This window comes from Leptonotus elevatus, chromosome 2, assembly GCF_054856555.1.
Source record: "Leptonotus elevatus isolate MCC_2025b chromosome 2, RoL_Lele_1.0, whole genome shotgun sequence".
Classification (NCBI taxonomy): Eukaryota; Metazoa; Chordata; class Actinopteri; order Syngnathiformes; family Syngnathidae; genus Leptonotus; species Leptonotus elevatus.
The window spans coordinates 19,174,525-19,187,913 of record NC_141240.1 but is presented as its reverse complement, the minus strand read 5'-3'; the positions used below and the strand labels follow the sequence as shown (position 1 = coordinate 19,187,913).

Sequence of the window (13,389 nt, the reverse complement as noted above, 5' to 3'; positions counted from 1 at the left end):
TCACCGGTTTATTTCCCCCTGACCAAAATGAGAACACCCACTCTGAATTTGCAGTCATCTTAATTTACACTCACAGGCTGAACAAATATATTTACTGACTTACTGACTTACTGTACATTTACTGTACATTGTCGTAGTGAACGGTTGAAAGATTGCAAGTCAAAGTGCTGAGTAACTTAAAGTAAACAATTCTAATTGAAGTTGATGAATTAACTGTCTTTCATAATAATTCAAGGTTTTACTTGCCTTTGAATTTGTGTAATCCAAACCTATAAGTGTAAAACATTTCTCTATCATTCTGATTCTATTTATTGCAATATATATTAGGGCTATTCTCCTGTTACGCGTGTGTCTCACAACAATTTGGCAAAAATGAGACCTTATACATTATATGATATTTCTTGTGTCATAGATTAGCTCTGTCAGCATTATAGTTGAGCTTTTTCACTTCCCTTCTCAGCGATATCGCGGCAAATGTGCTCCGTCACGTGTGTGAAGTAACGTGTGTTTGTGGGCAATCGAGATTCTTGAGATTCCCACAGCACGCGACACAGCGATAGTCATTGTTGCTGTCTACTTGGTGTTTTATCACCTCATCGGCGGGCGGGTTCTGATCCAGTCAGACCAGTCGCGATGGGGACTGTAGCGACATCAAGGCCTCAAATCTCAGACCTGGACGCAGAAGGCAAATAAGTGGCTTGGAGAAAGACGCGGAGAGAAGAGGTTCAGGTTTGGAAGATGCGCTGCTTCAGGCCCCCGAGAAAATTTGTGCCCTATGAACCGCCGTCAGACACCAAATATGAGCTCTGCAGGTAGATCACGCACTACTTCTTTGATAATCGCGTATTTGATTGCAGTGTGACTTTTACATTATACGAGGGAGCACATTTTTCAAGGGTCTTTTCAAAATTAAAGGACATTCCATGGAAATGTCAACGTTGCGGCAAGCTGCGGTGCGTTGTTGCATCAACTTTGTTGCTGTGACAGTCAGTTAGACGGTAAATGTGACTCATTTGCCTGCTGCACCTTATGGCGTCAAGATGCGGATTTGCTTGTTTTTATGACCGGTTAGAAGAGGATGTGGTTGGACATGTTGTTGGCGATGAGCTGTAAACTGCAAAATGACTCAGACAACAAATAACAGGAGAATTTGACTCTTTGACTGACAGACGTTTTCAGAAAAGGGATGCTGTGGGTGCCAGCCGATTTAAGCATTTTGACTGATCTTTAAAGGTCCACAGTTTGGACTATGGAAACACACATACTACCAAATGAAAGATTGAAGTCTCATCTTTCATCAGAAAAAAAAACTTTGTTTCTACCTTATTCCGTTCTTCAGTAATCAACAATAGAAAATGGTTAGCTTCACCCAAATGCTCTTGTTTTGGACCAAAATACGGAGAAATCAAGCTTTTTGTGAAACGATATTATTTCATGCACTCTAGTGAATTTTACACTTCGTTTTGTCCATGAATGATGCCACAAACACCTAAACAGTGCTTTACTTATGTTAAACACTACCACCAACAATGAAAAAGTGTTTTTTGATAGCAAAATATGTTTATTTACATTCAACAGTGTAACAATTTGACAACAATTTGGCAAACTATTTACAAATGTGTGCAACTGTGGTACTATTTACAATTATGTGGATGTTTCAACTACAGTTTTTCTTTTTGTGTAACACTCCCCTGCGTGGTAGATGTTCTGATCCATCTTATCCACTCCATTCATGTTGGCATCGTAGTCCAGAACCAGTGTCTTCTCCGTGATCAGACTGTACCCACTCCTCCGATGAATATGCATTGGACTCGGGGTACTCTTCATCGTCCGATTGAACGTCCGCCTGTGTTCGATTGTGCTCCGCGTTTTCCGGCGTTAGCATCGCTAGCCGGTGAGGCTTTATGACGTGATCATAGCGGCCGCGTCAACGCTTCCAACTTCGGCGTCAACCTCGGGAGTCACCATCATCATCATCATCAATGTGCATTGGTCGATGCTTTTCGACTACTCTTCATCGTCCGATTGAACGTCCGCCTGTGCAGAAGTGCTCGGTTGTGCTCCGCGTTTTCCGGCGTTAGCATCGCTAGCCGGTGAGGCTTTATGACTTGATCATAACCGCGCGTCAACGCTTCCAACTTCGGCGTCAAGCTCGGAGTCACCATCATCATCATCGTCGACATCAATGCGCTTTTTAGTATTGATCGATGTTTTCCGTGAGCTGCTTGCAACCGGTCACCGTTGTTGCTTCATCAGCCATTGTCCCCTCAACACTCTAGCTCCGCCTCACGTCTTCTACTGACGCCCACCCAATCTTGTCCAAAGAGAGTCATCGCTGCCATCTAGGGGCCAAAACGAGTCATTATACTAACTAGATCTGCTTGATACTTTCAGCACAGCTGGCCAAGGTTTCCTCCTCCCGTTTCCAAAAACCCCCCAAAAAAACATAGTGAACGTCTTTTAACGTCTTTGGCGCCCCTCCGTAGGTTTTTACTAAACGTTATTTAACGTTTTTGGCAGTAAAAGAGTTAACGATAGTACTGGCAGACATTAAGTAAACATGTTTTTATCATTTTTAGGTAATTCAAGTCATTTTTACCTTTCCTTACCTGATCTGAAACATTATGACTACTTGTACAGTCTAATGTAATTACACTAAATCCAAGTTCTGTAAAGATAATGACGCCTGACTGACTGTAGACTGTGTTCAATGATGTTTTTACTCACTACACCTGTATCATACTCATAGATTATTATTGATTAGATTATTACACATCATATCAGGTATGTTCCCTGCTAGCTTTCAACAGCATTCACCTTATCTTGTTTTTCCTGTGACTTTGTTTTTTTTATCATCGCCACATTTTCCTCTGTAGCTCATTGTCTCCAACCTGCCTCCAATGAAACATACCAGTCAAATGAATGTGATACTTTGTAAAATTATTCTGTATCCCAATCCAAGTGCAACATTATCACAATTGAAATCAGAAGCGAGTGATCAATTTTCTTTAGAGATTAAAGTAAATGGCAGTGCACAGAGGTTAAACCCATGCTTCCCACCAGCTGTACTAATTCCACCTCTCGTTTGCTGCAGGATCATGCGGCCAGATGATGCCAACATTGTCGGCAACGTGCACGGTGGTCACCTCCTGAAGATGATCGAAGAAGCCGGATGCATTATTAGCACGCGGCACTGCAACACACAGAATGAGGTGAGAGGGTACAACCAAATCCATTTATTGTAGTTTAAAGTTTACGCTTGTCTTAGTTCCTGAGTGCACATGTAGACGACACGGGTGCTCAGTAAACCAAAGTGCAATGAAATGGAACCGACGCAAACAAGTCCAATGGACTTAGAAACCCAATGGCCCACAGAACGGGAGTCCGCCGGGTTGTCTATTACAGCGCCAGTTGAGAGCCAGAAGAAAAGTCGTTTTTTGTCAACAACTTATACATGAATCCTTCTGCCTCTCGCATACTGTCAAGTTCAGTTGTAGGATTCTCATCAGCATATTTGGGCAATTTAAATATTTCTCTGGGCATCCATAGTAATCACAGCCTTTAATGTTTGTCTAACCTATCTAACCACGTTGTGTCATGACCAGGGCTGGACTGGCCATCTGGCATTAAAGGCAGATGCCCGGTGGGCCTGGGTCATTTGGGGCCAATGCAGTGCTTTTAAATTATTTTCCTTCATTTTTACCCCAAGAATCTGGCCCACAATTTAGATGGGCTAGTCCATTAATCCATTTTGAATATAGACAGCGGACTAAAACAACATTAGTCAATATCTTGCAGAACTGTGTGTTAGGCAAGGGTGGTCAGGAGTTTGGCCGGGCCGGCGGGCTTATGTCAAATGCCAGGGCCGATTTATTTTGTGCCAGTCCAGCCCTGGTCATGACCATCCTGTTGTGTCCACAGCGGAGTGGATTGAAGGCATCATGCAAACGTATAGTAGCTGTCGACATTAAATACATACAGACTTTTCCCATTTCCCATTGAGGTCAATTATATTTGAAAATACCTTTGACATATTTCCAGTCCAAGCTGCTATACCACCATCAACATTATATCTCATTTCAATAAAAAATGTCAAATATAAAATGAAATCAAGCCGTTGGCTAGCTAGTTCGGAGCTGTCGCGAGGATCTGCCAAAGAATACACGATCACTCAGCGCTCCTTCTTCAAACAGAACATTGTGAATATGCAAATCAGAGTAAAAAAAAGTGCTTGGTGCCGACTCTGCCTGAGACAGGATCCTATTAAGCCAACGACAAAAGAACAAAAACATGAGGTTGAGATGAACACACGGAAGCTAAGTCAATTACATGATTGCTGTCCATCAACTCTGATTTGTAAACTCTCTCATCATGCTTCACCTTTCACCCATTGAACTCATTCTGCTGTGACTTACATCATCAGATCCTTGTCTTGCCTTCAACAGCATTCTGATGATGTCTTACATTTCCGCCTGTCTTCAGGCGTGACGTGCGACATACAGTATTGTACACAAATGCTTCACTGAACACAAATGTTCAACACAAACAGTAGCCTATTTGAAAATGTACAGTGTTTAAAAAATGTTATTAGAGTTAGTAGCATTTAAAAATTATATTTTTGTAATCTTTTGCTTAATGTTTATTTTTATTTTATTTTGTATTAATTTTTTTTAATTAATTTTAATTTTAATTAAAAACATATTTTTAAATAAATTATTAGTAGGGATGTTCAATACCATTTTTTTTCAGGCCTACAGCGATACTTAACTCTTAAGTAGTCACCAATACCGATACTAGATACCGATAACACTAGTACATAACCCCCCCCCCCCCAATAAAAAGACAGATAATTTTTAAAAAAGTCCTATCAATCCCAATAGTGTTTTTCCTTAAAATTGTGTGAAATTAATGGCAATTTTCTATTCCTCTAATTTCTCATTTCTACTTCCTGATTGTAAAACGGCCACTAGCGGGCGGCCGATATTGGTATCGGCCACTTTCATGAGTACCGATGCCTTAAATAAGGCTGGTATCGGCACTCGCCCATCCCTAATTAGTAGCATTAAAAATATATATATTAGACCACTCCCGAATGTTAGGTTTATTAATTAATTAATTTATTTATTTAAGTGCATTACAGCACTTCATGATGCTGGTATCTTCATGACAGGTGGTCTAATAAATTAGTTCAGCACTTTATGTCAAATTCAATTCATATACTGTGCATGTTTGTTTACTATGGTGAACAGTTTTACTCATAATTTCATAAACATTATCAGGCAGTATAGACAACACTATATTTGTATATAGTGAGTTCTCTAAGTACGAATGCATCTTCAGACATCATGTCTGATCAAAGCAGACGTGCGATTTTAACTATGCTTGCTTTCCTTTTAGTGCTAATAGTGACAGCTCACGTATGATAACGTTGTACTTTCTGGACTTCTCCAGGACCGCTGCCTGGCTGTTTTAGTACGTGTGGAAAAGACAGAGTTCTTGTTCCCCTTGTTCATCGGGGAGGTCGCCCACGCCACGGCTGAGATCACGTACACCTCTCAACACTCGCTGGAAGTGCAGGTCAAGGTCATGGGCGAGAACATCCTCACAGGTAACTTGTCAAGACATCAAAGTTTGATTAGATCACGTCATTCACATGAGGTCCTCCAGGAATTTCATAACTTTTGTTGACTTGTTGCCACTCACCAATGTTAACCTTTTGCCTCATTCTTCCCGCCACCGCCCTGCGTCCCGGTGAGAATAAGAAGAATGACAACCATTCATGTGTGCAGGCACTGATAAAAAGCACAATTCAAACATGTCCAAATTGGTGACACCTTCTGCCGCGTTGGTGCATTTATTTGAATTTCCAGTTCAGATGTTGCCCAAATACAGCTTCCACTGTAGTCTTTTACAATATGATGTGCCACCAATCACATAAGAGGTCTTCCTGTCTGATGTGCCTTTTTTAATGTGATGTTTAACCATTCATGGTTCATTTAAACAGGTTAGGATTGTAATAAATAGGGATGATCGATACTGCTTTTTTTTCTTTCGGACAGATCCCGATACTCAACCCTTGTGTAGTCACCGGTACCGATACCACTACTACATAAATTTCCCCCCTAAAATGACAGATGATTTTAAAGAAAAACCTATATATTCTAATATAGTGTTTTTCCTAAAAAATAATTGAAATTAATGGCAATTTTCTATTCCTCTAATTTCTAGTTCCTGATCGTAAAACGGCCACAAGAAAGCAGCCGATACCAATACCGGTACCTTAGAATAAAGCTGGTATCGGCACCGATACCTGATATTGGTACGCGCCCACACCTAGAAATATACTTTAACTATAACAAAATTAGTAGAGCACAAGCATTCTTGTTTCATAAGTGTGTTTCTCAAAATTTTAAACCAAGTACCACCTCGAAAAATATTGTAAGCCACAATAACAAATGTACAGCTGAAACACTAGCACTCCACTTAAAAAAAATCTGTACTACATTAGTGATATAATTAAAATGAATTAAAAGTTAGCAAACTGAAAACAAACATTTGTATAATATTAAATACAAATGTACTGGACTTAAATGTTAAATATAATCAAACTATTTGCAGGAAGCCCACATCCCACTAGTGGGTACCACACAAAAGAACCACTGGCATAAATGTGCCCAGTATGATAAAAAAAAAAAAAAAGTGAATACACATGAATTTTACAATGGAATAAATGCACAGTTTTAAACATATCATACATATTACATATGAATAAAGCTGTGTCTGCTTAATTATAAACATGTTGCTTCAAATTAATGAGAAAATTAGAGTACTGTATTTCTGCTGTTTGATCAGTAGAGGGCAGCACACACAACATAACATCTGGCATGGGGCTTGTTTATTCCACAGAAAACAAGCGCACGCACGCACGCACGCACACACGCAGGCTTCCTTTTTTGGTCAAATGTAGCACTACTTTTTGTGTTTATGAATATGTTCCGATGATTTAATTGCTGTGTGGAAGGTGCTGCTACATCACAGCAACTTTTAATGATCCTCAGATACAACAGATGGGTACACTGATGAATGCAAGGACCACAGACTGAATGAAAGAAGACTGAGTAAGGGTGGGAAAAGGAGCGAAAGATGAAGGAGGTGTGAGAAACAAGAAGTATCCCCGAGACAGCTGTTGCCCTAGCAACAGGCTTTTACTGGTTGGTTGGCTGGTTGCTGGGTTGGGAGCACGTTGACAGACATGCATTTGCGATATGACATGACAAGTGGAGAACAGCATACGTTCAGTATTTGCCAAAAACAAGTGTACGGCAGCGTCCATTTCTACCAGTCATAGGTACAAAGGAGTTTGAGGACAAAATCACCACCACACATTAACAGAAGCCCAGAGGTGTAGATTGAGAAGGAGTTCATGTTTAAACATCTTGTATTTGAGAAGTGTTTATTTCTGCTTATTAAAATGCTAAGAACAGTCAAAATTGTCCACCCTGTCATCGTCCACCCTGTCAGCAAGCTCATTTAGCTGTTTGCATGTAAGCTACATTATCAGCTTGCAGTTAATTTATATATATGTATATAAAAAAGAAAAAAGGCAGTTTGTCCAAAATGAATTGGCAACAGCACAACATCTTAATACAATACCTATGAAGTTCAATGAAGAATGAGGAATTAGTCACTGAACGTTAAGGCACCATATGGTGAATGGTGACATTGACTCAGTTATAATCATAGTTGAAATGAAAAAGTAACTGATGCTTTTTAAATTTTACGTGTAAAACACACGTGTATGTAATTAGCTCTAACTTAAAATGTCAGTTTCATAATACATTTGGTAGCATGCTGTCTTTTAATAAGGACAATAGTCATGTTTGTGTTATTTCCATGGCAACCCCTGATCTCCAAAGTTGTGTTTGATGATGTTAGTGGACAAGCCAGGTCCAAAATGATCTATTACAAATGGCACACGCCCCTTTTGACTGGGATGCTTCAGACCTCATTAGCTCCAAACTATCTTTTTTTTCTGATTTCCCAGCACTCTTGAATGGAACATTTGACGTCAAAACTATTAAATCTGATTATTTGAGTGTTTTAAATAATTGTAGTCTTCTATTCAGGTAGTTTCAGCTCGGCAAAAAAAAAGTATGCAGTGTTCATTCTCAGACTTTTGGACTGTGGAACTCAGTGTGCAACATTGGCATAAGTCACATTTTGTCTTTGTGCGTTGATACTTTTTGTGTGTGCAGTATGTGCATGGTTCATTATATCCCGGCGGAATGTGCATATGCATGGCATACTGTACATACGTGCACGTCTGCGCATGTGTGCTTGTATCAGTGTTTGCCCCTTTAAAAGGTTCCTGCGGGGCCGAGGGGGAAGAGAAGATAACGGGAGCAGACATTATTTGCTTCTGTCATGTCGGCTTAGCATCAGGTCCCACACACTGTGGTCCAGTCACACATAGACGCCAAGTGGGTGTACCTGAACACGTCTCATACACATACACAAACATGCTCGGTGTAGGGCTGATACAGTATGCGCGTACTGACACGTTGTACGTGGACAAAGCCACGCACCCACACTTTCTTGCACCCACACACTGAACGCACACACTTGCGTTTTTTCAAAAAGATCTAGAGGGAGGACCTTTGACGTTCCTGTTCTTGCCTAGTTCATTTTTATGTAAATCAATGGATTTGTTTGTGTGTATTTTGTGTGTTGGAGGCAGGCAGGCATCCAGGTTCCACAGTCAGTCAGCCAGGATCTCGTCAGGCAGGCCTCAGTCACGGCCCCCCCGGGGGATCCTGCCTACTGTGGGCACAAGCCGTGATGATTGTCCCCGCTGTGCACAACGCTCATGCGCACTCTACACAGATGCGCAGTCACACACACGCACACAGATTTGCATATGCGCGCGTACAGTAATGGTGCATACTTGGTAAAAACACAAAGTCTCACATTGCAAGTTAAAGACATTCGTGGTCACAATCAGGCTTTTGGTGACCATTCACAAATGGCAACACACAATCCGCATGTATTGTACACACACAGAGAGGTCACATGCACATTCAAACACACATTTGCATAAAGACTGTGTACACACAGTGTCCCCCCCCCCAACATGCCCCATGCAGCATGCACGCACACATACGCATGCATAGACACAGCTGAGAGCAATGCATTATGGGTGAGGCTTAAAATAAGCATGACAGTTCTCGCCGTGATCCTGATGGGTCATTCAACTGCAAACTCTGAATGTTAGCTTTGTGAGCCTACAAAGGCGCATTTGCTAAATGCGTTATGCACTTTAATGTAATCATCCATGTCATGACATCTCAGGTATTCAGATGTGAACACCTCACAGTTCAATGTCCAAAACTTCTGGCGTGAAATCATCTCGTCCCATCAGGCCGGAGTGTGCTTCAGTTAAAAGTATTTTAGCCTTGGCACGGCGCAATGGACAAATCTGCGTTTTGGATCCCTCAGTCTGGAACACACTGTGCTTGAGGTAGAAATAGCAACAACAAAAAATAATATGCTTTGTTTGAAACTCCTGCATATGAGACAAAGAGAAGAGTAGAAGGGTGCCAAAGTTACAGACAGTAATAATTCAAGTGATAAAACTACATAAAGTAGATAAAGCAGGGGAGGGAGAGAGAACATGACGATCACAGTGACTACTGCTATTAGTTATTTAAACACTATGGGGTAAAAAAATAAGTATATGTACGGTAAAATGATCATGTCGACACCTTCTTAAATAGTGACTAATCCCTTTAAATTGGATTAATGGTGATTGAAGGACGCAAAAAAAACAGCACTGGAGGGACTTGTCTGCACAAAGGCAATAATTACAATCCACCAAATTACCTCCGCCAACTAGTACAAGGAGGAGGTAATGCTTTCTTAAGTGGGCTTGGATTGATGCACAGTAAAGCATGGGGCGCCACTTGCGCTGCAGTGCCTCAAAGGCCATTGTAAAAAAAACAAAAAAACAGAAACATTAAATTAATTGCAATTACTTTGTAAAAGTGGCCCATAAAATTGTTTACAATACACTAACTAGTTCCAAAATACTGTAAAAACCCTTGCAGAACATACCGTAATGATATGAAGAGCAAAAGTGTTTTGTCATTGGGCATGCATATTTAAAAACGACCCCCTTTCCACAAATCTTTTCGGGGGGGGGGGGGGGGGGGAACTTGCATTATAGCCATGTACAAAGACACTATTTTTTATAGACATCTAAAGCTCTGTAATTTAAACTTAAATTTAAACTTCTCTTTTAAAATGAGTTTGCAGTTTTTAGCCACACTTCACAAGAGAGAGCAGTAGCAGCATTAGCTAGCATTAGCAAGCCAATGTTAGCCACATCTGCTACTTTGGTAGCATGACACATTTGTAATTGTGTTACTAGTTACACTAAATTGATCAGTTTAAAGTATTTTTTGTTTTTAGAACAAAAAGAGGTGATAACATTTGCTGTCTATTGTAGTGTTGCTAAATTACACGTTGCCTGTGAATCCTCTGAGCTGCCTGAGGACCCTTCGCTATGCTTCTGTTTTGTTCCAAGCATCACCGGCTAGTAGCTAGCAGCTAGCCGGTATGTGAGTGTCGCAAATACGCTGGCAGGATCCGTCAGACTTCTTTTCAAAGGCAGTTTAAGGGGCGAAAATGACTCAAAACATTTTGATGCTGACAGCCCAACACAGTTGCAGTTTCTACGTGACTGATCAATTTGTTAAAAAAACAGACTTACTCAAATGCGCAAAATGGTTCCTGTGGTTCTGACATCACTTCGGCTCATAGCCAAAAATCTCATTAATGTTACTTGACAAAAAAATACGGTTTGCTGCTATACACAATTAAAATTTAGGGGGGAAAAGTTGATTCCCTAAAAATGGAAACCAATTCATTATTAAGTAAATTGTTTTATTTTGTGTTTTGTATTCAACCCTAAGACACCTCGCCTTGTCATTCCTTCTGTCTGATAGGTTGTTCCTAAAGGGGCACAGTGTTTTTCGTAAAAAATAAATAAGCAAACAATACAAACTCCTGCTCCACTAAGCTTTGCCTTAACATGACATTGAGCACTTCTAACTAAGTGTGAACAGTTTGGAGAAGACCCGTTTCTGTTCCAGCATGATTCTGCCCCAGCGCACTAAGCAAGGCCCATAAAGGCATGCTTTGATAAGTTGGGTGTGAAAGAACCCAATCAATCATCTTTGGGATGAACTACAATATAGAATGTACGCCAGGCTTTCAAAAATATGTTTCTGGATGAGGTCCCAGATGCAGATTTTTAATAAGAGTGTGCATGAACTGTAACCTTAATGAGGTCATCATGCTGCTTCAGTGAACACACGAGGGCTGCTGTTGAAAGGGCAACATGGCCAAACATGTTGTCATTCAATGTGGAGGGACTGGAAATTGAAAACCAGCTCCCTGATTAGATTCCGGCAAAAAGGTCATGTGGGAATGGTCCTCAACAGCCACCTACTTCAACCCTCTCTCCATTCTCTTCCCCTCCTCCATCCTAAACACAGTTGACTTAAAACGTCCAGCAGTGGCTAATAATAGACTGGACTCTAACAGTCTTGATAGAGTCAAGGATATGCAAATATGACTCTTTCTCCTGTGGGCAACTTCCTGGTAGCTGACTAGGGCGGGAGCCAATGAATGGAGGAAGAGAGGAGCATGGTTGGCATGGCAACGCTGCCCGACTGTCAGCGCAGTTCTAACTCGGGTGTAAGATGCAAATGCTACTCCCCAAGAGAAGTCTGCTTTAAGCCTGTGCTATTGTTGTTACGTATTGTCTCAATGCACTTAGCTATTATGTCAAAATAGCCTGTTGCATTTTTTTTCTATTATCTTATTATAGTTTGTTAGAACTTGAAGGAACATTCACAATGTTTTTTGAATTTTCATCAGATACATACAAATGTCTCCACCCCAAATAAAACACCATGAGATGGTGTAGCCATGAGTAAGCATGCCTCAAAATAGCCTCACAGTTATCAAATTAACTGTTGGCAGAATAGAACAGATATCACCATGACAACCTCTCCGCCTGATTTCTATGAGAAGTGATTTTTGCAAGATTTGTTTTCTGATCTTCTGCCTCTTGGTGCTGTAAGGCAGAACAAATCCTCCTCAGTGTTACTTGTATTGGAACTATGCAAAAATGGGAGTTAATGTAGGCTTGAGTTTGTCTTAAAGTTGATTTTGGCAAGAGACTGGTTTGGCATTTTGCTACAAATAGTTTAGCAAAACATTACAAAAAAAAGCTCCTACTTGGCAATTCTAAAGTAATATCCTTTATTTTAGAATGATGTCAAATTCCAAGATGGGTGATCGAGATTTTGTCAATTTGTATTTGTCAACTTTCTATTTATTGCAACAGGTTACACCCGCTGCTAATTAGTGATTGCTTTGCAGGCTGCCCGCCTCATTGATCACAGTTTCAAAATGTATTGAGAGAAGAACGCTGTCTGATTCTCAGTGACATTTTCCTTGACTAAAAGACTTTGACCTTTTTCTCTGTGACTGCAGGTGCCAAAAAGCTGGTCAACAGGGCGGTGCTGTGGTACGTACCCTGTTCTCTGCAGAATGTCGACAAGATCATGGAGGTGCCGCCCATCAAGGTACGTGGAAAACCACAGCTGCCCTAACCTTCATCAACCAAAGTTTGGCATTTCACCAAGCTTCTATCTGTCACGGAGAGAGGCCCACTGATCAAGTAATAGTCATGCAGCATTTCAAAGACCCATTTTACTCATCTTGCCTGAATGCCATTTTAATGACTTAGTTCCTACTATAAATGTGTTGTAGAATTTCCATAATATACTGATTTAGGATATACCCTGCCTCTCGCCCAAAATTTGCTGGGATAGACTAACTCTCATCTCTGCTTCATATCACAAAGTGGTCTCCTAAGATATGAGAAGTCTCCTCCCTCACCAAGATACCAAGAAGAGCAATATATAGATTATTCTCAGAAATGTGAAATGTGATAAGACCCCCTACATGAGCGCTTTGCTATCTTGACCTACCACATGCGAGGTAAAGGAGAGGATGCAATTTCAAAATGTGAAGAACAAGTGGGGAAAAAAATCCCCTACATAATTGTAAAGCAACAAAAACCATCACATGGCAACAGTTTTTCCAATGTTTGTGTAGTTTGACGCTCAGCAAGAGGAGGAGGGTCGGAAGCGCTACGAGGCCCAGAAGGCAGCGAGACTGAAAACCAAAGAAATGGTTGCAGAAGTTGTGCCACCTCCACCCAAGCCAGGTATCACCCATATAAAAGGAACATAATACATGACATCCAAAATGAAGCATCATTAAGTATTCCTTAAATATCATTATGGGCATTCAAAT

General features: G+C 40.7%; 1 protein-coding gene across 3 annotated transcripts in view; it reads left to right on the top strand.

Annotated features, from left to right (window-relative positions):
- Positions 1 to 13,389, top strand: part of acot7 (acyl-CoA thioesterase 7) — a 38,687-nt gene that overhangs the window by 2,266 nt on the left and 23,032 nt on the right. For 2 of the 3 annotated variants that reach the window (XM_086069763.1, XM_086069762.1), the window contains exons 3-6: positions 3,095 to 3,212; positions 5,452 to 5,608; positions 12,562 to 12,653; positions 13,189 to 13,300. In XM_086069763.1, the coding sequence (XP_085925889.1) occupies positions 3,095 to 3,212; positions 5,452 to 5,608; positions 12,562 to 12,653; positions 13,189 to 13,300 (479 nt within the window). Of the gene's footprint in view, positions 1 to 611; positions 813 to 3,094; positions 3,213 to 5,451; positions 5,609 to 12,561; positions 12,654 to 13,188; positions 13,301 to 13,389 lie in introns of those variants that run through there. The other variant, XM_086069761.1, reaches the window with a different exon arrangement.